Source organism: Caloenas nicobarica, chromosome 7 (genome assembly GCF_036013445.1).
Source record: "Caloenas nicobarica isolate bCalNic1 chromosome 7, bCalNic1.hap1, whole genome shotgun sequence".
Classification (NCBI taxonomy): domain Eukaryota; kingdom Metazoa; phylum Chordata; class Aves; order Columbiformes; family Columbidae; genus Caloenas; species Caloenas nicobarica.
Window position 1 is genome coordinate 746,466 of NC_088251.1, and position 22,882 is coordinate 769,347.

The following is a 22,882-nucleotide window of genomic DNA, read 5'->3' on the forward strand; positions in this document are numbered from 1 at the left end:
TTTCAAGACAGATTTTTAAATAACTATGAATAACAAATACAAATGCGTGACGTATAAAACAGGACACGGTCACTTCTACAGAGAAGCAATTTACTCCCTGCTTGGCAGGGAACCCAAATATATTCAGTTTATCTGAATAAGGATACCGCTCCTCGCATAAAGCTGAGAGCGATTTCAAGCAGCAGAGCCAGGGCCCCGGGAGGAGCCGTGGCGGTAGGGGAGGGAGGGGGTTTTTGGCTTTCTTCTTCTTCGGCTTAGTTCTGGCTTTTCCAAACGCTCAGTCAGGGATTTCAGCGGTGCAGACGGCACCTGTGCAGAAGTTTCCACATACCCAAGCTGAGCTTCAGTCCAAAAGGGTCAGAAAGATTGCACCTTCCATCGCCAGTAGCAAAATATGAGAGATATTTGGGGTGTCTGAAACGGCAATGTCTCTTTTTCTGCCTCGGTAATCAGTGCTGTCTTCCTGTTAATAATGGTAGAAGCAATTCTAGCTTCCTTGGTAGGCTGAAACAGGATTTAAAAACATGGATCAAAAAAAGTATGTCTAGCCAAAAATAACATGCATGAAATTTCTGTAAGATTTATATTTATAACTATCTGTGTGAGTTGTACAACTGATAAAAAAAGGATTTGTGCTGTATTCTATCGATTCTGATGACTCATAGGGAATGTTCCCCTCAATGTGGTAATTTCTGCCATCTCCAGAAGGACAGATTGGCATTTTATCTCTTATTTACATGGGAAAAAAGGTGGGCTTGGGCAATATCTAGGGTCCTAAGGTGTGACGCTGGGAGAAACACATTTATTATATAAATGACACGTTGCCCCCAAGCCATTCTGGCTTTTCAGCCTGAAGACAGGACAAGCTAATGCGAGGGGTTTAATCCAGCTGTTAGTGAGTCAGCCCAGCTGTGCAGGAGAAGGAGCGGTGGCTTTAGAGATCTCCATTTTGGGGGGATCCCAGGGAACCCCCAATACTGTGGAGGCCTGAGCAGTAAGGGGAGGGCTCTGGTGCTAAACAGGACGAGGAAGGCAGAGCAGAGGTGATCCGAGCACTTACCTTCTGTGTGCAGCCTGAGGGGCTATGACCAAAGAATGAAAGCTAAAGAGAAAAATAAAAACAAAAATAAAAACTGAAAAGGGGAGGGAGGAGAGGAAAAAATGGAAGAGAAGAAAGAGAATAAGAGTTTACAGTGTGTTTAGCTGAGAAATAAGCTGTGGTTACAGACAGAGTACAACAAAACTTGCCGCTGAGAAGAAATGCGAAGGGTGCGGTGAGCGCCGGGGCTCGGCTGGGCTCAGCAGAACCCAGCAGCTCCCACATGCTGAGAGTCGTTCTGCCCAGCAGAGCCCAGCCCAGCCCAGCGCAGGGCTCCGGGAGAATGGGGAGGAAAAAACCAACAGCTGAATTCTTCTGATACCTCAAAAAATACCCCAAACCCACACTGCTAAGGTTTGGGTTTGGTTCCAGGTGAAAGTCCAGCTCAGCCCCTGTTGTACCAGAACAAGTTCTCCCCTGGAAATTTCACTAGATGGCTTCAGATGAGGGTCATTTTTGGGGTGAAATTCAACAGTTATGCCTTGACCGGAGAAAGCTCCATGACATTGACTGTGGTGAGAGCGACTGTGGCGACAGCGACTGTGGCTGTGGGCGAGGAGAGGAGAGGAGAGGGAACCCCCTCGTTCCCTTGGAGGGCAGGTCTGCACCACTGCACGTGCAGATGCTGCAGGCGAGAGGAGGAAAGATCCCGAATCCTTTCCCCGAGGAAGACCTCCCCCTCTGCAGCCAGCAGCCCTCCAGCATCCCTGCCCAGGCACGTGGAGCCCACGGCCTTGCAAGCCCTGCGATTAGGACTTTACTGAAGGATAACAGAAGGAAAGACTCCATTTAAGCTGGTAACCTTTCCTTCTCAGAGGGACTAATGCAAATGCAAAATGGTTTCCTCACGTTAGCTCACTGCACTAACGAACACAAACTTCTTATAAGGCTGTTTTCTTAGCCAAGGTGAAATGAATATATGGTCATGTGCACATACAAAAACTGTTTCATCTGCATTACCTTACCTTTTCCTCTAACTCTTTTATTTGTCTTTTTTGGCCTTCAATTCTTTCTTCTAGCTCTTTAATTCTCTGTCAGATTTCAAATAAAAAAATATTTATTAACCAACCAAATACAGATGTACCCAGAAGATGCATTATTTTTTGAGATATAAATTGTATGTGCTTGCCCTTCTAAAGAAAAAAAAAAAAGGGTTTTAAGCTGTAAATGAATTCATGAAAATCAAGACGCCCTGTTTGCAGGGATTATCCAAGGCCACTCAAATCCTGGCCCCAGGACCAGCCATTTCTGGGCCAGCTCTATGAGGAGAGGCTGGTGCTCCCGGGTTCATCACGGTTCCATCCAAGGGACCGTCCCACCCCGAATCTCACTGTGCCCACGCACCAGCACCCACCTGCTGTGCGTGTTGAATGAGCTCCATCCTTTCCCGCAGGATCTGGGCGTCCCTCTCCCGCAGCTCACTCATCACCTGCCGCTTCCATTGCTCTACGGCGCTCTTCAGCTTCTCTTTCTCCTCTTCTGAAAGAAGTTCGGAAATTTTGGCTCCAGCTTCTTGCTGCAGGGCATCATAGAGCATGGCTTCTAATTCCAGAATTTGCTAATCAAAAACAATATAAGGCTGTCAGCTGGACCTTGTTTCTGGTCGGATGAGGATTTTGCGAGGAACTGGAAATCCTCCCCCAGGAAGGCCAGAGGAGCAGCAGAGGGTGTGTGCTGAGCATCCCACACAGGATGGAGCAGGAAGCTCAGGACAGGATAAACCACTGCAGGCTGATGTGACCCCGTGGGCTCTGAGCATCCCACACGGGATGGAGCAGGAAGCTCAGGACAGGATAAACCACTGCAGGCTGATGTGACCCCGTGGGCTCTGAGCATTCCACACAGGATGGAGCAGGAAGCTCAGGACAGGATAAACCACTGCAGGCTGATGTGACCCCGTGGGCTCTGAGCATCCCACACGGGATGGAGCAGGAAGCTCAGGACGGGATAAACCACCGTGGTCTGATGTGACCCCGTGGGCTCTGAGCATCCCACATGGGATGGAGCAGGAAGCTCAGGACGGGATAAACCACCGTGGTCTGATGTGACCCCGTGGGCTCTGAGCATCCCACACGGGATGGAGCAGGAAGCTCAGGACAGGATAAACCACTGCAGGCTGATGTGACCCCGTGGGCTCTGAGCATCCCACACGGGATGGAGCAGGAAGCTCAGGATGGGATAAACCACCGTGGTCTGATGTGACCCCGTGGGCTCTGAGCAGCACTGGGGCTGGGCCAGCCCTGGGCCAGCCCAGTCTGCCTCTCAAAAATACATGAGCGTCAGCTTCTCCTTTCTGGAGATGGGGAGATAGCCATGGGGAGAAAAGGCAAAAAGAAAAAAAAAAAGGAAAGGAAAAAGGGAAAAGAGAAAGATGTTCATAAGAGACTTATTCTGTGAGTTACAGATATTTTTTAAATGTCATGTTCAGTCTCTCCATTCACCTTTCCCGGCTGTTGTGTCAGCAGCAGGAGAGGATACGGCACCACTTAATACTCCTGTTGAGTGCTTACAGTGCCTTGTACCAACGAGATTAAAATGCCCATGTGAAGGCATTTCCAGCACATCCTCTGGCAGAGCTGCCAGCTCTAAGAGGCTTTATGCTCAAGAAAAATAGATCTGGTAGCTGGGCCCTGCTCCTGCAGTCTCACGGTGATGGATGTACCCTCCAGATTTACTGAGATACACAAGTGTGTAGGACACGGACTGGCAACGTTTCCCCAGGGTGACCCAGCCTGGTACCCTCCTGGGGCAGGTGACCTGGCCAGACAATGTCTTCTGCTTAAAGTCCAAGATGAACGTTATTCCTTCATGCAAGCCAACAACACGACAAAATCTTCTTCAGCAAGTTTGACATAGAGCCAGATAGGAAGCAGCAACTGATGGCATTTTTGCACACCCTCTCCAAAGCTGGTGGCATCTTGCAGAGCTCTGTGGCCTTAGGAGAACACGACTGCAGCAATGGTGTGGTTTGAACCCTGCAGAGCTCTGTGGCCTCAGGAGAACACGACTGCAGCAATGGTGTGATTTGAACCCTGCAGAGCTCTGTGGCCTCAGGAGAACATCACTGCTGCAATGGTGTGGTTTGAACCCTGCAGAGCTCTGTGGCCTCAGGAGAACATCACTGCTGCAATGGTGTGGTCTGAACCCTGCAGAGCTCTATGGTCTCAGGAGAACATCACTGCAGCAATGGTGTGGTTTGAACCCTGCAGAGCTCTGTGGTCTCAGGAGAACACGACTGCAGCAATGGTGTGGTTTGAACCCTGCAGAGCTCTGTGGTCTCAGGAGAACATCACTGCAGCAATGGTGTGGTTTGAACCCTGCAGAGCTCTGTGTCTCAGAACACAACTGCAACAGTGCGGCTTGAACCTCTAGACAGGCTGTCTGAAAATGCCATAGATGTCTGCTGTGATAATTCAGGTCAACTCGAAATCATCAAGGTTTTCCACCTGGTGTTTTCTTACTGTGTCAGCAGAGTCAGGACAGAAGAGCACAAGCATTTACAACACTAACACCGTGGCAGGAGTTACAGATACCGATGGTAACTGAAAGACAGCAACCGTGGTATCTCTGTGGGGAAGATCACGTCAGGTCTCAGAAGAAGATTCTGCTTTCACTCTTAAAAATAATGCCAACGTCCTTGCTTACCATGTCTCAATAAAATGCTGTTATTTGAAACGTGGATTTCTGTTGGCCCCAAACCTCCACTATACAACCGCCATCCCTCTCTGATTGCTCTGACTGTGAAGCACAAGGAGCGTGGGGAAATTCAGGGTCTCCAGAGCAGCAGCAGTGTCAGGAGTCTCTATGTGAGCCAAATCCCCCGTCAGCAACCAAAGGGAGTGAAAACCGTGCAAAAAGCTTAGCGGTTCCAGCTGGTAATCTTGTTTGCTGTAGGTAGCGGGGGAAGATTAGTAGCTCCTCATCCCAAGGGGCACAAAGGAAACATGGAAGTGAAACAAATTATACAAATCTAAAGAGCTTTTCCCACTTGAATTTTGAGGCAAAACAAAACTTTCTTGTTGCTTTCAGGCTGCATTTGTGCCAGGAGCAAAGACCATGGCTTTGCCTGGGGACATTCACTGACGCCGTTAAAGAACACCGGACAATGCAAACAACCCTCAGCCAGTCCTGTGTGGGCTGCGATACATTCGTTATGCTCGTTCCTCCTCCAGGAGAGGCAGCGCCAAGGAGCTTCTTGTTGTTGGCCCTTTGGTAAATTTGGGATCCTGGACCTGGGGACCCACCTCCCAGAGGAGGGCGAGCGGCTGGCCCTGAGCCACAGGGATGCTGAGGGATGGACGGCCAAGGCTCCAGGCTCCATGATGCTCCATGAGTTCCCAGCAATGCCAGATGATGTTTCCCACTCTGCTGCTATTGCAAGTTTCCCCGTACTCAGATTTATGGATCCGTTTCAGATTTACAGATCTGTTTCAGAGCTCGCCCCATGCCCGAGGATCGCCCCTCTCAGGGCTGATCTGGGAAGATGAACCCCACAGGCTCAGCCCTCGGCAGAACCAAACTGCTGCTCAGAGTGGCCCGAGGCTGCACGACATGATCTGGCGTCAGGGCTGAAGGTAAGCCAGGGCTTGGGTACTTCCCAGGGCTTCCACTGTGCACAGACTGGCTCCAGATATAGCTCAGCGTTTGGCAAAATCAATCTTAAAAATCATCCTCAAAGAACAGAAACCGTGCTGAGGAAAAGCTCCCTCAAATGGTTTGAGATACCGATAATAGGTATCCAGCAAAAGAAGCATAAATACTCATGGCTTCTCAGGAAGCGTGACTCTGCTCAAGATTTAAATGGAACTGAAAGAATGAGATAAATCAATATGAAAATTTATGCATTTATGTGTTTCATGAGTATATATTGACCTTTTTTCTAACTGAAGGTAACAAAACAGCTGATGACTGAAGAGATGGTTTAAATGGCTTAGGATCAGCTAAAGATGAACCCGACCTAAAAGCAGTTTCATTTCAGCTTCACAAAAATCACAGAATATTTGCAGCTGTTTTGGCTACAGAGGCTGTAATCTAAGGTCTAAGGAAATGTCTAGGCTAAAACCTCTATTTTGAAAGGAAAAGTTACTGAAAACATCATTTTCTTATTAGTCATTTACCAAAACCTCTACAAATAAAAACTTGTGTTAAGTTAATGTTTGGGTCCTAATCCTGCAAGGATCACCCAAACACGTGGAACTCTGTCCATAAGGAACTCATCATTAGCGCATAGTATAGAGGATTTGTTTAAAATTCAGCCTATTTAGTCCTCGGGTCACTCCACGAGCAGTACTGCCCAAAGCAGAGAGTTTTTCTATAGAGGACAGACCACACATATTAATACCCGCCACGGGAAGTCAGTTGAGGTGTCAGACTTCAGCCGAGACCAGCTCTCCTCACCTTGTGAGCCTGGTCCAAGGACTGTTTCCTGAAGTCGAGCTCATCATCCAGGTAGCCCTTCTGCTTGCTGAACAGCTCCTGGGGACACAGCAGAGGCGGTGGGTGCCCGGCTCTGCTGCTGCTCCCCGGCCCCTTCCCGCCCCCCTCGGTACCTTCTCGTTCTCCAGGTCCAGCATCTTCTGCTGCAGCGCAGACTCCGTCACCTCGATCTGCTGGAGCCACTATGCACAAAGCAGAGCAAAGTGAGCCCGAGGAGCAGTGACCACACGGGGTGTCAGCACACACTGCAAGTACTTCGGTACAGTCACCAAATAAAGGGGAAAATTAACTATATTATCACATTTTTTCTTTTATATGTACTGGTGATGGGAAAAAAGCATTATTTCAAAGCCAAGCCATTTACCTTCTAACATAATTTTGCTAATTAAGTAACATTTTAAAATAAGCAACATCTGCCTGTATTGCCTGAATGTTGCCTTTAATATGACAAAAACTGGTGCAAGTGTAATTCCACGTAAAGAATAATGGCACTTGGTGATTAAGCTATCATTTACATCACCGTGGCTTCAAGCGAACTGTTCTGAGAGGGTCAGATGCTTTCATGACACGCGTTTACTGACGAGTGATGCAGCTGTTATTACCTTTTCTGCCAGCGTGAGAACTGTCCTTGCTTGTATGACAACTACTTGCTCTTCATTGGTCAGATTCTGCACCAAAAGCAGAATAAAATTACAACAAATCCCAGTGTCTGGTTATTAATCCACTACTTGGGCCACTGCTGTATTAAATAAATATGAAATTAAGTATGTTCGAGGAATAATAAACTAAGGCAAAGAAAACTAGTATTGTAATGTAACATTGTTGTAAAAACAATTGTAACTATTCATGCTGAATTCTTATCATACATATAGTTAATTCTTCTAAAATTCTCACATTTACCAAAAAAAAAGGTGACACTGGATCTATTTTCACCCAACAGGGGATAGACGTACAGTTACACAAGACAAGATCAAGCTCAGCGCAATGTGCTATTGAGAAAAGAGATGCAGTCTCCAGGCCTTAAGTCCATTATACGCACAGTAAGTTAATACACAAACCTTATTTTGCACAGCCAAATGATGATTTTGGAAAACATCGGTTAAGATGTTAGCTATTCAACCCAGATTTTGTTGCTTTCCTAAAAAACTGAAGTACTGGAACGATGTTTGGCATTTCACCCCAAACTTGGGTCTTACTTAGTAGAAGAGGTGACTCCTAGTTAGGGACCCGTATTTGCTCAGAGCCAGCGAGGCGCTGGCTGTCATTGCCCAGGGTCCCTGGGGAGCAGGGACACAGGGTGACGATGGGGACACAGGGTGACGATGGGGACGCACCGCTCCCCGCTGACCTGCTCCTAGACGTACTGGCTCCAGGGTTTGCCTTCCTCAGAGCAACACTGAACTCACAACAGCTCAGCTGAAGCTGCTGGGGGGGGCTTTACAGAAACACAAGTGAGAAACAGACAGAGATGCTGGAATCCCAGGCGGGACGCGGGTTTGCTTCCCCAGACTCCCTACAGCCCAACAGGACAACGGGCACCCCCGGGTCTGCCAGCAGGGGCTCAGCCTGTGCTGTCCAACATGCGGAAACAAGAAAAAAACCGTGATAACGAGGGTCTACGGTCAGCTTAGAGCTATCTGAGAACTGGGAACTCCACCTTGTGTCGCGTCTGCAAGTTAGCTGTTGTATGTAATAGCGAAAAAATAAAGCAGGAGGAAATAATGCTATAGAGATCATTAATACAAATAAAGAAGCCAAGAGGAAAAGAAAGGGAATAGAAACTGTGAGAAAAGCTGTCGCTTCGTCTGCTCCTGTTTCTCTCCAGTCGCCTGCTTGGGACCCTGCCTGGGACTACCCTGACATTAATAATTTCACTGAAGACAACATTAGTACAGGGATTAATAGATTAATGGGTATTATCTTTCTACACATTAGTAGGGTCAGTCTTAGCTCTTAGGCAATTAAGCTTATGTGTATCTTTTCTTTTTATTCTTTGCATTAAAAAGATTTTAGGATTCCTCACACTTCTGCCAGTGTTAATATCATAACTGCAGCAATGGTGAAAATTATTAACGGCTTCAATGTGTTTCAGCTCCTCCTCTAACTCCTGGCTTGACTTTGTGGGGCAGAGTGTGCAGATATATGAGGGCATATATATATTTTATATACATACATTTCTTCTATTGTGTTTCTTTTCATGCTGCTGTTGTGACTTTTTTTGTTTAATATCCTGGTTACTATCAAAGGCTTACAGGTTATTAGACAAAATTAAAATACGCAGCTGCCAAAATGCAAAAGCAAAGCAAAGCAAGTGCAGAGTAAGCAAATAAACAAACCATGTGTGAACAGTGACCAGAAAACAAACCAAACCCAAACCAAAGTTTCAAAATATTTTCCAAATAATTGAAACTTTAAAAGCAATATTGTGACAGCAAGGTCCCCCACGGCGCTGGCCAGAAGGCTATAACAGAATCTCCAAAAGCCAGCGAAGGCTTGGCTGGCAGCGCCAGCTCTGAGCACAGGCAGGACAGGCTGTGCAGCAGCAAACCAAGAAGGCTCTGCTCGCTTCACACGAGGACAAATATTTACCAAAGCATGCACAATTTATTAAAGGAACATACACTTACGGCGTTATCCCCTAAAATGTCCAATTTTTTCATCAGCTCTGCTACTACTATGTCCTAACAAGAGAGAAATGGAAAACCAGGAGTCAGAACAGAGCGGCTGGTTTCGTTTACGAGAGGGAGAGCAGGAAAGGAGAATCCCTTACGGTGACACCTTCTGCCTCGCAGTACACCTGGAGAGGGCTCTTCCCCTCGGGGAACGGGCCGTGGTGCAAGTTGATGGCAGGCGAGCGTCTTTCTCTCTCCTGAAATGACAGCAAGTGCTTGGGATGTCACACCGCAGCTCACCAAGAACTCGATCAGTATGGTTCGAAAAAGGCCACTCTGATAGCAGGCGTCCCAAAGCAATGCTGCCGCAGGGTGGCTTTATTTGGGGTGCAGAGCATGGAAACCCTTTCCCTGCAGCCCATGGCTACTGGCACAGCTGGGAGCAGGGGACACTGCTGCTGGGAGGCACTGGGGGCTGACGGGGACAACCCCAGCTCACTGCAAAGCAGGGCAGACATACAGATTGACAGCACTGGGATTTTCCCACCGTGCGGCTTCATTGGGCGCCCATCACGACCACTTACCTATTATTTTGACTACATAATATATTTGAACAAAACTAAACACTTGTACCTAGCGTAATATAAATAGCATTTAATTTTTTTCTTGTAAGTGGTTGCTTTGTTAATCTCTCTTTGAGAATTTGGAAAACAGTTTCCAAGAGCTTACAGATTCTGTTCATCCAGGTAAGGATACAGAAAACAGACAGCTCAGTGGAGTCGATAGAGCGGTCTAGGCCATGTGATTCATTCTCTGCAGGTTTAGCGAGAGACGAAACACGGCAATGAAAAAGAAGTTCCTTTTACTTTTTGCCTTCCCATGTGTGATCTGTTCTGGTTTTCTCTCTCTGCATGTTCATAACAGATGGAGTATAGTGAAACGTGTATCTACATCGTGAGCCGATCTCCTGGATTTTAAAATTACTTAAGCAGTAAGACTGCCAGAACAACCTATCAAGATATCACTATTGATCCCTGCGTGTTCGTCTGTTTTTCTCTCTTATTAGCACTTTGTCCCAAACCCTGTGGTCTCATCAGTGCAATGTGTGTCTCACAGTAACGGTGGGGGGTTCCCAGCCCGCGGTGCCCCCGGTTCGCTCCCCAGCCCGCGGCAGGGCTGTCCCTGCAGCATGTGCTCACTTCCAGCTCCAGGATCCTGAACTCCAGGAGCTCGTTCTGATCCTTCGCATCCTGGACATCGTGTTTTAAGCGAGCTTCCTCGGCTTCCATCTGCTTTATCTGCAAAATAAAGCAACACGTTAGCCCAAGCTGTGCCGCGCGTGGGCTGTGCCGGGACGACGCCGGGTCCGGGCGAGCACCGGTGGTCCCAGCCCACCCGGGACAGCAGTGGGGACAGTGGCACCAGTGCTGGGGAACGCGGGGCTCTTCCCCACAGCCACATCCCCACAACACCGCGACACTTCATGGGGCAAGAGGGAATGCCAGAAAACCACTTTTTCTGGCAGGTTTACAAGGATCTTGTTATTATATGTGAATGGTCTGTGGGATACAGATTAATGTACTGCACTTTCTGCATTCCTTAAGCTACAAATATTATTTGAGTAATACAAATAGAAACATTGAGCACCTTTTCTACCAGTTCTTGGTTTCTTCTGTACAATGCTTGCTTCTCCTCAATCCATTTCATGTCCTTGAAAAAGAAATAACCAATATTGTAGGTGAAGCACAAACACAGCAGCATTTCATTAAATCACACATCTAAAGATGGACAGAATAGTATTGCATATGAAATTGTAATTCCACTATTTCCTATGTTATAAAAGCTCACTCTGTCATGTTTTAACAGTTTGTTGTATACAAATAGAATAGAAACACTACAATGATTCAAGAAACCTTTTCCGATATAAGATCGGTTTGCATTAAAAGGGGATATTTCTAGCTATGTAGTTACTATTAAATTGCAATTATACTGAATAAAAATTACACATTTCTGAACACTAGGCAAACCAAATCTTATTTGGAAACTAATTTCTTTGTTTGATGGATACATAAAAGCCACAAACTCAGACATTCTTTATCAGTAAGGCTAACTAGCAGCCGCAGCATCGCAGGGTGAGGTGAACAGGAAGGTTTCCCGAGCCAGGGATGGCTCTGGCCATGGCATTACCTGCCCCTGCTCGGCAAGGGCCTTCTCCAGATCTTCTATCTGCGCCTGGGAGCGGTGGATTTCTGCCTGGAGCTGCTCACGCGTCTGTAGGATAGCAGGGAAACAGGAAAAATAACACATCAGACTTTTAGGGAAAGACAGAAGCTAACGCAGGTACAGAAAGCACTTAAAACATCAAATACTTTTAACAAATAAGTTTTGAAGTTCTTTGGCAGAATAAATTGGCAGCACACAACATTAGCCGTTAATCGCAAGAAGAAGTCTGTAAGAAAGGGCAGTAATTTTGAGACTTAGGTCCAGATTGACATCAGCAGCATCCCATGAGGCGGACGGCAGGACAGCAACGCGTAAGTGGCTCCTTGGGGCTGCTGTGGCAGCTGCAGCGAGCGGGCGGCCCCGGGCCAGAAAAGGGGCTGGAAAAAGCCCGTGTGACGCACACAGTCACCGCTCCGTGGACACAAAGGAAAATTATTATGCCACAATTCTGGGCACACCTGATTCCTTTACATTTTTGATGAGTTAAAAAGCTCAGAACAGAGTCTACGTATGTAACGTTACAAACTGGCAAACTGCGTTCCTCCTCACGCATTCAGTACCCTGTCTTAGGGTCTTCCTGCATTGTGTGCAATTTTTTTACCATGCCTGTAGCTTCACACTTATTTAAATATATACCACCTTCCTACACACGTTTACTGGAACAGAATTTGTCCCTTTATTTACTGTATTCGCCCTTAGCATTCTCCGCACAAGTCCTACCAACTCCTTGTAATATACAGTATACTTATAACAAATGTCACATCTTATGCCGTGTTTGAAGCCACATGGGCCGTGTGAGGCAGGTAGAATAACACAGGCCACTTTGCAATTTAATTAAGAAAAAGAAACTCAGTTTAAGCCTTCTAGACATTTCATGAGGAACCATGTAATCTCACAGACTCCAGAAGCAATTAAATACCAAGCATTATATATTGAAGGTTATCTGTCCTGGATTTTTTTAATTTTAATGATTTCCCATACAAATTCCCACTAGAATTTCTATTAAGCCGATCCAAGGTGCAAAGACTGAACGGTAGGACGGTGGCTCCCCAGCCCAGCAGCCCTTCCCGGGGATGGGGGACACGCCGGAGCCCCCGCACACAGCCTGAGCACGTGCGATCGGAAACCCCCACACAATCACACTCCTTTATTTTCACGTAATATAAGCCATTTAGACCTTAACTTCTCGCTCTGCATCCAATGTTCCTCCGACCTGTTCTTGCAATAGGGCGTAAGCTCGTTGCAGAGCCTGGTACTCCATCGTCAGCTGCCGAAACCGCAGTTCTGTCTCTTCCTTGGCCATGCCCTGGAATTAAACACAAATACGCATCGCACCAGTTGCTTTTTTTCTGCAATGAAAGTATAAAAAATTATAAGAGTGGATTACATTTCCTTTCTCTAAAATGTGCCAAGATTATTACTTTCAAAATGCACTTTGGGAAGCGCAGTACTGCCGAACTTGTTTATGTGCCCTCAGACTAATTCTCTTTTGTTCTTTAAACATCTCTTGCATACACTTACTTCAGGAAAATTCAATATAGAAAAAAAAAGATGATTCCCCCCACCCTGGAAAGATAAAAACTTGCCATCCGTATAACATACTAATGACTGAATCAACCTTTATTACTGTAACAGGCAAAGTCATCACATTTAAAGGTGAAAACACAACTTTCCTCAAACAACAAAAGGTTTCGAATCTGGAGAATAAGCCAAGCCTGACAGTCTCACTCAATTATTAATACACTAATCTAGAGTTAATACTTGTAGAAATGGTGACATCAACATGAAAAGAGCCCTTCATCTTCCTCACTCTCCTGACAATATCCAGCATTGAATGCTTTCACATCGGGTTGATCGGAATAGTTCATTCGACATGAAATGAAATTATACTGCTGGTTGCATGCATAAACTCCGTACTGTCTGAACAGGGAAAAAACTGTCAATATAGGAATGAAAAATAGATAGGTTCATACATATAAAAATACTTTTAGATTTCCTGCAGCGCAGCACGCACCTGGTAACCAGTCATGGATCTTTTATGATGGAGATCAGAATCCTCCAGCTTCCCTTTTACCAGATCTAATTACAACCCATGAAACAGGTGAAATAGTGGACGAAAACTTGCAGGCAGCAAACTATAAAAAGGCTGCAAGTCTTAAAGAGCAATTTTTTGTTTATTACAGGATTCTTGTTAAAGCCAGAACCATGTGATGGTTCAGCAACCTGACACACACTCGGGAACACATTTATAGGGAAGCCCTGCAAAACACCAGGAATAGTCACGTTTATTTGTATTACCAGCTCCCTTGTGTACTCGGCATCCAGAGCCTCTGGAAAGTCACAATCCCAATATCCCGGCGAGGAGCCGGGTGCTGTGTGACCGCGTGATTTCCTTCCAGAAACAGTCTTAGCGCTTAGGGCCACGCTTTGCCGAGGTCAAAACAACCAGAAGCACCTGAACCAAACTACACATGCACAAACCTGCCGTAAATCTCTGCGTGAATAGATCTTCCCAGGGTTGTCCAACTTCATAGTCTTTTTAGACCTATAAACTCATTATAAATCCAACATTCTTAGGATATAATATTTCCAACCTGGCTAAAAGTTGTGAAATTACTGAAGACTTGAAATCCAGGGATATTAACCAACAAGCACAGTATGAAATTTAACATAAGTTTTAAGTTTTCTGGTCAGAGGTGATGGACCAGGAATTTAACTAAAAATCAGTAGTGAGGTTTCAAAACAAAATAGCACATATTTTTCATGAATACCTCTTCCAAGTCATCTTCAGGAGTGCAAGGGGTTTGATCTGTCCGGTCAGTTTGGTACGAGATAGAGGAACCATCAGACTCCAAGGAAGCTTCTTCGTCGTAGCCGAAAAACGTCTCCACAACCGGCTTCTGGCAGAGACAAGGGGTCAGCGAGCGCAGCCGTGACCCGCGGCAGCAACGCCAGCGGTGCCATTGGCCGTGCCACCAGTGATGCTATCGGCCGTGGCACCAACGCCAGCGGTGCCATCGGCCGTGCCGCCCTGCGGCAGCAACGCCAGCGGTGCCATCGGCCGTGCCGCCCTGCGGCAGCAACGCCAGCGGTGCCATCGGCCATGCCACCAGTGATGCCATCAGCCGTGGCACCAACACCAGCGGTGCCATCGGCCGTGCCGCCCTGCGGCAGCAACGCCAGCGGTGCCATCGGCCGTGCCGCCCTGCGGCAGCAACGCCAGCGGTGCCATCGGCCGTGCCACCAGTGATGCCATCGGCCGTGGCACCAACGCCAGCGGTGCCATCGGCCGTGCCACCTTGCGGCATCGCGGGGACAGCGACAACTTTGGACACACGGCAAAGCCCTGCACCTCTGTAGGATTTGAACATATATACCTTTGGAGGAATCTGAATCCCAGATTATCGGTAATTTTCACTCTGTTGGTTTTTGGAAAACCACGCAGTTCTTTACACGCATTTTGCAAAGCTTTCTCAGCCCGATGGCAGTGCTCTAACGACAGCTGAATCTTTTCAAATTGCGGAATTGCCGTGTTTGTCATTAGGTATGATGGTGTGCAGCCTCAAAGCCCTTGCCTTGCTTTAATGTATTTTCCTCCCGATTTCCCTAGCTAAGGCACATCACCCTTTTTACTGCTCTGTGTGTTCACGTCCCTGTGAGGTGGGACATGCGCATTCAAATGTCTCTGTTAACACATCGTCACCACCACCATGTCCCTCCTGTCATTACCACAACTGTCACACGCAAAGTTAGATTTTCAAGAAATAATTTACTTGAAAATTTGAAGCTAATCACTGCAGCAATGTTTTTACAATTTGAAGAAATTAATTTTTCCATTCAAATCTGCTCTCTGTTTAAAAGAATGAGGGTAGCACTGGTAAAAAGAAGATTTACTGTCAAATGCTTGAAAGTCAAAGATGACATTTCAGTTTTTAAAGATATTTTAATTGTTGATGTACAAAAAACCATTTCTAGACTTGGGCTTTTTTTATTTTTTTGATTTGCAGTGGATATCTTTTTGAAGGAGACAAAACATAACTCTCCTTCACAGGCCCAGCTGCCATTTGCAGGCTGCCAGGAGTTGAAGATTTATCTTGCATCGCCCACAATTCATTGTTTATAGATTCATTAGCTCCATCACTGCCTTAATTGTTCATATGCAGAACACGGCTTTCTCTCAGGCCCCTGACAATATACCTTACGAAGTCACTACAGTGTTAATATTTATATTAACATCCTGCCAAGTATTCATTAACTAACATTTTCTTTTTCCCTGAGCTCTAACCACTGCTCCTTGTAACCAGCAGTTTTTGCATGTTACTAAACTCCATAGTGAATTATTTACAACCTACATATGTTTTCAGGCAGTGTCATTAAAAGATCATTTTGAGATGTGCTAATTCACAAATTCTGTCTCATCTTAAGACAGTCACACACCACGGAGGTCCCACGGGACAGTGAAAGCGCTGGGGGTAACCGCAGAGCGTGCAACTGCTTGTAACGCACAACGCAAACAGCTCCCCTGCTCCTGCCCCGTCTTGTCTGAATTATCCCGACGCTGTCTGGGAATGTCCTGCAAGCCAAACTTTAATCAGGACCCGTTTCTAGACCCCTGAGAACGTCCCCGCCTGGCTCCGCAGCGCTCGGAGCACCCCGAAGCCAACATGCCCATCACCATGCCATGACATAGGCTTTTTTTACCTTAGGAATTCTTGTCATTTTTTTCCTTTGCTTCCTATACCGTAACAGCTTATCACGCTCCTGAAAGAATCAGAGACATACGTTAGATGTTTTCAGAGAGCTGTTACTTAAATTAACTATGTCAGTACTAGTAGTCATTAGGCAATCAAGACCCCCTCTATCTTTCATTTTAACCATTTGGTAGAAGGATGCGACGGCACTGTGGACACTGACAATGTGCCGCCACCACCAGCCCCACGGCAAATCCTAATAACAGCAGCAGTGACAGCAGAAAATTAAATACTTGTTTTGCTTGACAAGACAAGCTTTGCTGCACACCTGGCAATGAAGAACAAACCAGTACAAGTTTTATCAACACATATTAGTGGCTTAACTTCACGAAATCTTTCCTGACAAGAGCGAAGGGGTGAGATGGCGGAGGGCAGTGACCGAGAACATGCCAGCGTGGGTGAGACAAAGCTGCACTCTCACCAGAGCTTTGCTCTCCACTATCACTATGTTCTTCTCTGCTGAACAAGTTCTGATGAACAGTCTTTGATAACATCTACACTGAGCAAAACACAGAGATCGCTTGCTGCCTCAATAGAGATGTAAGTAGTGATAAATATTATTACATCCTGCCTGCTTTTCATGAACATCAATTTAAAGCTTACAAAGATGAGGATGAAGTTAACTTCATTCTTACCATGACACTCTTCACATAGCCAGCAGTTTCCAGCGTCTAATAAAAAAGAAAGAAATAATGTCAGTAAATGTAAAGACATAAAAAAAATATAAATTCTTGAGGTGTGTTATGATTTCAGTATTTGCTCTTTCCAAAGACTGAGAACACAACGCTACAGAACACCCGCCTCGTACACAGCAATCTTTAGCCCTGATGCTGTCTCCAGCTACAGCAGCTCTGACTTTCTCTTGCAGGTGCAGGATCTGGGTATCAGCACATCCACCGGCCATGCCGCAATGGTTCTGTCATGCAAGTACAACGTGGACTGAAAGGATTTTTCCAAATACTGTACCACAGATAACTTACATTCAGCTCAATCACTACTGATCACAGAAATATCTACCATGTGTCCGCTGCTGCGAGCCGCGCTCGTTAGCCCACCCCTTGCTTCGGTCGACCTCCCGTGAGAGCGGTGGGGTTACATCTCACCTTGGAGAGTTCGTCAATGATGTTCTGCTGTTCAATGACTTGTAGTCTCAGGATATCGACTTCTCTCTCTTCCTGGCTGTGGTCGAGGTCATTTAAAGAGCTCGGTCTCCTTATCGTTCCAGCTCTTTGCCTCTACAAGAAACCCAGAGGGCAGAGGGGGAGATGGTGAGAAGGCTTTGCCGCAGCACAGCGCAGAACCCTTCCCTTCCAGCGGGGATGTGCCCCCGCTGCCGGCGGTGCTGGCGGCTGCCCCGCTGCCCTTTGCTGGGCCATATGCCGAGTGCAAACACGCCAGCGGTTCCTGCTCCGCAGGCCACCGCCTGAAACTTGTGGCCGTGGGGGACAACGGGGGGAAGTTTGATGGCCCGCAGGCTTGCTCTGGGCAGAGGGGGAATCCGCAGAGCTGGGACCACGGGCGCTTCTCCCCGGTTCCCCTGCTTGGCTTTGATCCGCAGCACCACAGGGGTGACCTCAGCCCCGCCACATCAGTACAAAGCCACAGCTACGTGCTGCCAGCTTTTGCACACTACCAATATTCAAATGAAAACAAAGGGAAGAGTCACAAGTGCCGATTTCCTAAGGATTCCGAGGTGATTCTGGCACAAAAGTCCCAGGTGAAGCGGGTGATTTGTGCTCATGGGAAGCTGAGCAGCCAGTGCCTGAGCAGCTGCCTGATCAACACGTGCAAAGCTCACACAATCTCTTTTCTTCAGGACTATTTCTTTTAAAAGTAAAGTAAAACATTTTATGTAAAACAAAACATGTTGAAGGCACAAAGCACTCAGCAGTGCACCGCAGAGTGCCTCTGCAAGCACCCGAAAGGGGACGATTCCTATTGAACTCGCAGGTTTGGGATGACGCCCAACTCCATCGGGAGAGCTGAACTGCACGTTCTCCCTGAGCACACACACACTTACCATTGCTATATTTTCTTGGGTTACAAATTTTAATTTGTTTTCCATTCGACGTAAGGCATGTGACAACTCTTCATTCTTCCTACTGAGGCGTTTGTTTTTGTCCAAAATGGGCTTATACTGACTTTCAGCTTCTCTAAGACGTTTTAACTGAAAGATAAAGAGAGAATTAACACCTCCCCTTATTTTTCACCAGATAAATTAATCATTTTCTTTCTTTATCATGCCAGCAGTATTTTCTCTGCAAAGCAGAATTGATCAAAACCTCTTGGTATTTTCCATGGGGAAGCAGATCGTTCTTCTTTCGTGAGCTATTCAATCTGCGTAATGAGTGTACCATGTGGGGAACGTATTTATTTTTAAAAACAAATACAAATAATTCCAGTTAACGTCACCTTAAAAATTCATTGTTATGTGATTGAAGACGAGTGTGATGTGGCGTACCACCAAACACAGAGCCCAAGGAGGAGCCAGCTAGTCCTGCAGTGATTTCCAAACAGCGCAGGGGAAAAATCTCGATATTTTGTGCATCATGTGCACTCACCAGCTCGTTCCTCTCCTCCGACAGCAGCGCGTTCCGGTCCTCTAGCTTCCTGATGATGGAGCTCAGCTCGGCGATTTTCAGTTGGAAACGCCGGGCATCCTTTTCATCCAACTGCTGTTCCTAAAACAAAGATCAACTGCAAATAACTGCTCGTAAGTGCACGTGCAGTATCAATATTTTTCAAAGCTCAAACTTTTTCTTATCCCACAGCCAAACATTTCAAAACATCATACAGCAGAGTGCAACCTGTGTGACCTAACTGATCGCTGAAAGCTGCGGGATGAGACCAACGGAAAGTTAGGAGTGAAAACATAACAAAGTATGCAAATGCAGAAGTATGTATATGCAAATACAAAGGCACAAATGGTAAACTTGGAAATAGAAAAGAAAATATCAAAAATTGAGGCAATGGTTCCAATGTATGCCACTGTTGAACTGAGTGCTTCAGACACAACACCCACTCGGAGGACTTCGTTATAAGAAAATGATATTAAAAATATGGAAGTACAAATGGGGAAAATCCATGCAATTATATCATTGCATAAGCTCTTCTTCCATAAAGCTGTGGCCCTTATTGGGTTCTAAAGGGTCACTCATAAAGCCAAAAGAGTAGCACTTTATCTGAGTTAAAATGTTTAAATCAAATTATAAATGGAGATATAGGTAGACATTCTCATTCAGAATCAGAAGTTACAGCTATTTACAAATGTGACACTTTTTCCCCTTCTCTGGAACTTGTTCTGGTGTTTGGCAGAAGTCGAGTACAAATCAAAACGAATTAGTGTCTGTAGTGCTGGTGGCACTTTTGGGATGTCCAGGGTTCCTCATTCAACAGGTGCAGGAGAGGCTCGAGGCAAAGAATAAAACAGATCGGTTGGCTCGTGTCTAAGTGTTTACACTTCTACTGAGAAAATTAAGGCTGTTGCAAAAGAAATCTTGATGAGAACCAGCAATGGAGAAAATCTGCATACGTCAGATGTATGAGGTCAGTTAACTGAGGGTTTTTTAATATTAGCAAATTAAGGCAAAAGCAGATAGGACCCATAGCTATATTCAAAAAAATTGTGAAAGGTTGACTAAAATTTAATGTTCTGGATATTGCAGTGTAAAAAGGAAATAGGAGAGAAGAGGTTAACAGGTGTTTAATTCACTTTCTGGTGCACTGAAAGCGAGACAGCAGCAGCAGGAGATCCCGAGCCCACAGCGGTGTTTGGGGATGGGGACATCCCGAGCCCACAGCCATATTTGGGGACAGGGACATCCCGAGCCCACAGCCATGTTTGGGGACAGGGACATCCCGAGCCCACAGCGGTGTTTGGGGACAGGGACATCCCAAGCCCACAGCGGTGTTTGGGGACAGGGACACCCCGAGCCCACAGTGGTGTTTGGGGACAGGGACATCCCGAGCCCACAGCGGTGTTTGGGGACGGGGACATCCCGAGCCCACAGCGGTGTTTGGGGACGGGGACATCCCGAGCCCACAGCGGTGTTTGGGGACGGGGACATCCCGAGCCCACAGCCATGTTTGGGGACGGGGACATCCCGCACCTCGTGCACCCGTCACCTCCCCCGGCTCCCTCCGAACACTGGCCTCGTACATCTGCTCACAGAGCCCGGCATTAGCGGTTCCGAAAGCGAGCACACATACATCACTTGGGTTAGAAATGCATTTGCATCATTTGTTGGCAAAAGGGTGTCAAAGTGTCAAATCAAGGCAGGTGGCAGCAGCATGGTACAGTGAGGAAAAGGAAGAGAAAAAGAACAGAAAAAGATCCCCCACTAAGAAAACCAAACCAAACAAACCAGAAAACAAACCAACAACAAAGCAAAAGCTCTCCCATAACAAGGCTGGATTTTAAATCTGAGAGTTTTGGCTCACAAACGAGAGCAAGACCCGGGTGCGCGGCTATGGGAAAGCTGTTGCTCCGGGGCGCGCTCATCAAGATTCTGTCACTTGGTGCCATTTGGTCACTCTCTGCTCATTTGTGTAGGTGAAACCACGTGAAAGTGCTTACGGGGCTTCCCGAATGATCTGAGGCGTCTCCTGCACCACTTGGATAAGGAAGTTCCCGCTTGGGGCTGCTCAGATGCCGATCGGCCTCTTTGATCTGGGACAGTTGTTCATCTAAAGCCTCCTTTTGGAGCTGCAGTCTCTGAGCATGCCCGGCTCGCACCCCTAACTCTCTCTCCAGCACGTAGACTGCTCTGTCTTTAAATTTAATCTCCTCCATCTACAAGGAGAACAGAACACAATCACACAGGCAGCAGCGGCTTGAAACAACACAGCATCTCCCGACCCCGACCGCGGGCAGAGCCCAGCACGGAGCTGAGCGCCCTGGGGACATGGTAACGCTCAGGAGGCGACAAAACAGCGACCAACACTCGACAGTGAACGTACCACCCAAATCGCTTCGCCAGCTCGGGAACGCTGCTCTTCTGGGGGCCACCCAGAACGAAGCTTCTCTTTCCAGCAGGAATTTTTTCATTAAAATTATTGGGAAATACCCCATATTTTTAGTACCATTTCAGAATATCTTTTAAAAAGATTTAAAACCTAATACTCATATCGCAATTTGTATCAGTTCGCTCAAACATTTTAATGATTTTGCAGCATTTCACTTGGCCACCACCTTTTGAAAATCTGGATTCATAATTTTAAAAGAAAAACATTAAAGCCTGAGTACTCTTTAAAATTCCAAAGTACAGAAGCAATGTGAACTTTTAAAACTCTTTTTTTCCAAAAGGATCCCATGTGAGCAATTTGTTTAATTACCCCTTCCCATGACAGTTCTGCCTATGCATACTAAACCTTATGTGAAATCATTAAGCAGGTAGATGACGGTGTCTCTGATTCTCTTGGTGGCCCTGGCCCGCGCTGTCCCCAGCTCAGGACCCGGGTGCCCCTCGCCGGTGGGTCGGGCACGAGGAGTCTGCAGGTGCTCCAGGAATAGTTTCTGGATCTTTTTTCCAAACGCTAATGAGGAATTAGAACCTCTCTCACTGCAACAGAATCTCCAGCTCCCCCTGGCTGGATTACATGCACATACATTATACATGAATGTAAAGTATTAATTACACTCGCACACCACAGGGCTGCCCAATGTGCTTACAGATAATGATTCTGTGGAAAGAAAGAAATCACATACATCCCTAAAATGTCTGGCGAGCTGGTTTCAGACACCATACAAGCAGAAGATTTTTGGCACAAGTTTTTGAGACTTTACACATTTAATTTCAATGATCAGTTTTTAAAATGTGGCCTGCTTGAAATAAGTACATTTTGCCTTGTGAGCACTGTGTTTGGTACTTTTATATTTGCTAGCTTTGTCTGTGAGCCTGGAAAAAAAATGACGCTGTGAATTAATTACCAGATCACTCAGAGTACTTTGTTTCTAATAACTGCAAAAAACTGCGAAAAAGGGCAAACCCAAGTGCTGGGCGTTACACAGAGCCAGCAGGAGAACCAGGTACAAAGGCGGGGGTCCCGCATGGCCCGGGCAGAGTCGGCCTTCGCCAAAAGCCAGGCTGGACAACTCCGAAATACCTGCACCTTCAAGGTTATGCAAAATCTAGATTCTTTTAGTAAAATGGAGCAAATCTAATGCACTTTGGGTGCCATTTTATTAAGGGTGCTTTCAACAATTTCCATTGGGGCAAGAGTCTACTGACTTGGAATGAAACAAAGAGATGCCAACTGAGGTCTTTCTGCTACATACCTATCAGGTAGAAATCTAAATGGGTATATAGATGAAAAGGTAACACAACATCCAGTGAAGATTTGTTTAAAATAAGCAGAATATTGGGTAGTTGATCCCCATTTATATGAAAACAAATACATGGTACAACACAAGCAATACTTTAAATTAGGAGGAACAAAGAAACTGGAGAAAACACAAAACATTTCACAGTATTTCATTAATGGCTTGTACTTCAGAAAAAACCCTAAACGTAATCTTCAGAAGCAACAAAGGAAACATCAGTATTCACATGATTAAATATCAGCCTTCATATGATTAAATTCACATTCATGAAACATGCATAACAGTTTGGTGTTTGCAGCCCATTATTAAACAGAAATGCTGTAGAGATAGTACAAATGCAAGGAAGCGTTTCACTGAAAAATATTATTCAGCACATTTCTTCCTAGCATTAGTAACATTAAGGAAACGTAAAGACAAGAAACAACTTGCAACTCACTGG

At 46.1% G+C, this 22,882-nt stretch overlaps 1 protein-coding gene across 20 annotated transcripts in view; it reads right to left on the minus strand.

Annotated features, from left to right (window-relative positions):
- Nucleotides 1–357: 357 nt before the first annotated feature.
- JAKMIP3 (Janus kinase and microtubule interacting protein 3) overlaps nucleotides 358–22,882 on the minus strand; it is a 33,250-nt gene continuing 10,725 nt past the window's right edge. The window contains exons 3-22 of one of the 20 annotated variants that reach the window (XM_065638569.1): nucleotides 20,698–20,913; nucleotides 18,683–18,802; nucleotides 18,142–18,288; nucleotides 17,225–17,356; nucleotides 16,757–16,792; nucleotides 16,072–16,131; nucleotides 14,142–14,270; nucleotides 12,548–12,676; nucleotides 11,335–11,418; nucleotides 10,795–10,857; nucleotides 10,347–10,445; nucleotides 9,306–9,404; nucleotides 9,157–9,216; nucleotides 7,138–7,203; nucleotides 6,649–6,717; nucleotides 6,497–6,574; nucleotides 2,454–2,657; nucleotides 2,065–2,130; nucleotides 1,061–1,102; nucleotides 358–504 (exon numbers count right to left, since the gene is read on the minus strand). In XM_065638569.1, coding sequence (XP_065494641.1) covers nucleotides 358–504; nucleotides 1,061–1,102; nucleotides 2,065–2,130; nucleotides 2,454–2,657; nucleotides 6,497–6,574; nucleotides 6,649–6,717; nucleotides 7,138–7,203; nucleotides 9,157–9,216; nucleotides 9,306–9,404; nucleotides 10,347–10,445; nucleotides 10,795–10,857; nucleotides 11,335–11,418; nucleotides 12,548–12,676; nucleotides 14,142–14,270; nucleotides 16,072–16,131; nucleotides 16,757–16,792; nucleotides 17,225–17,356; nucleotides 18,142–18,288; nucleotides 18,683–18,802; nucleotides 20,698–20,913 — 2,046 coding nt within the window. Of the gene's footprint in view, nucleotides 505–1,060; nucleotides 1,134–2,064; nucleotides 2,131–2,453; nucleotides 2,658–6,496; nucleotides 6,575–6,648; nucleotides 6,718–7,137; nucleotides 7,204–9,156; nucleotides 9,217–9,305; nucleotides 9,405–10,346; nucleotides 10,446–10,794; nucleotides 10,858–11,334; nucleotides 11,419–12,547; nucleotides 12,677–12,935; nucleotides 12,937–14,141; nucleotides 14,271–16,071; nucleotides 16,132–16,756; nucleotides 16,793–17,224; nucleotides 17,357–18,141; nucleotides 18,289–18,682; nucleotides 18,803–20,697; nucleotides 20,914–22,882 lie in introns of those variants that run through there. The other 19 variants (XM_065638591.1, XM_065638574.1, XM_065638577.1 and 16 more) reach the window with 19 other exon arrangements.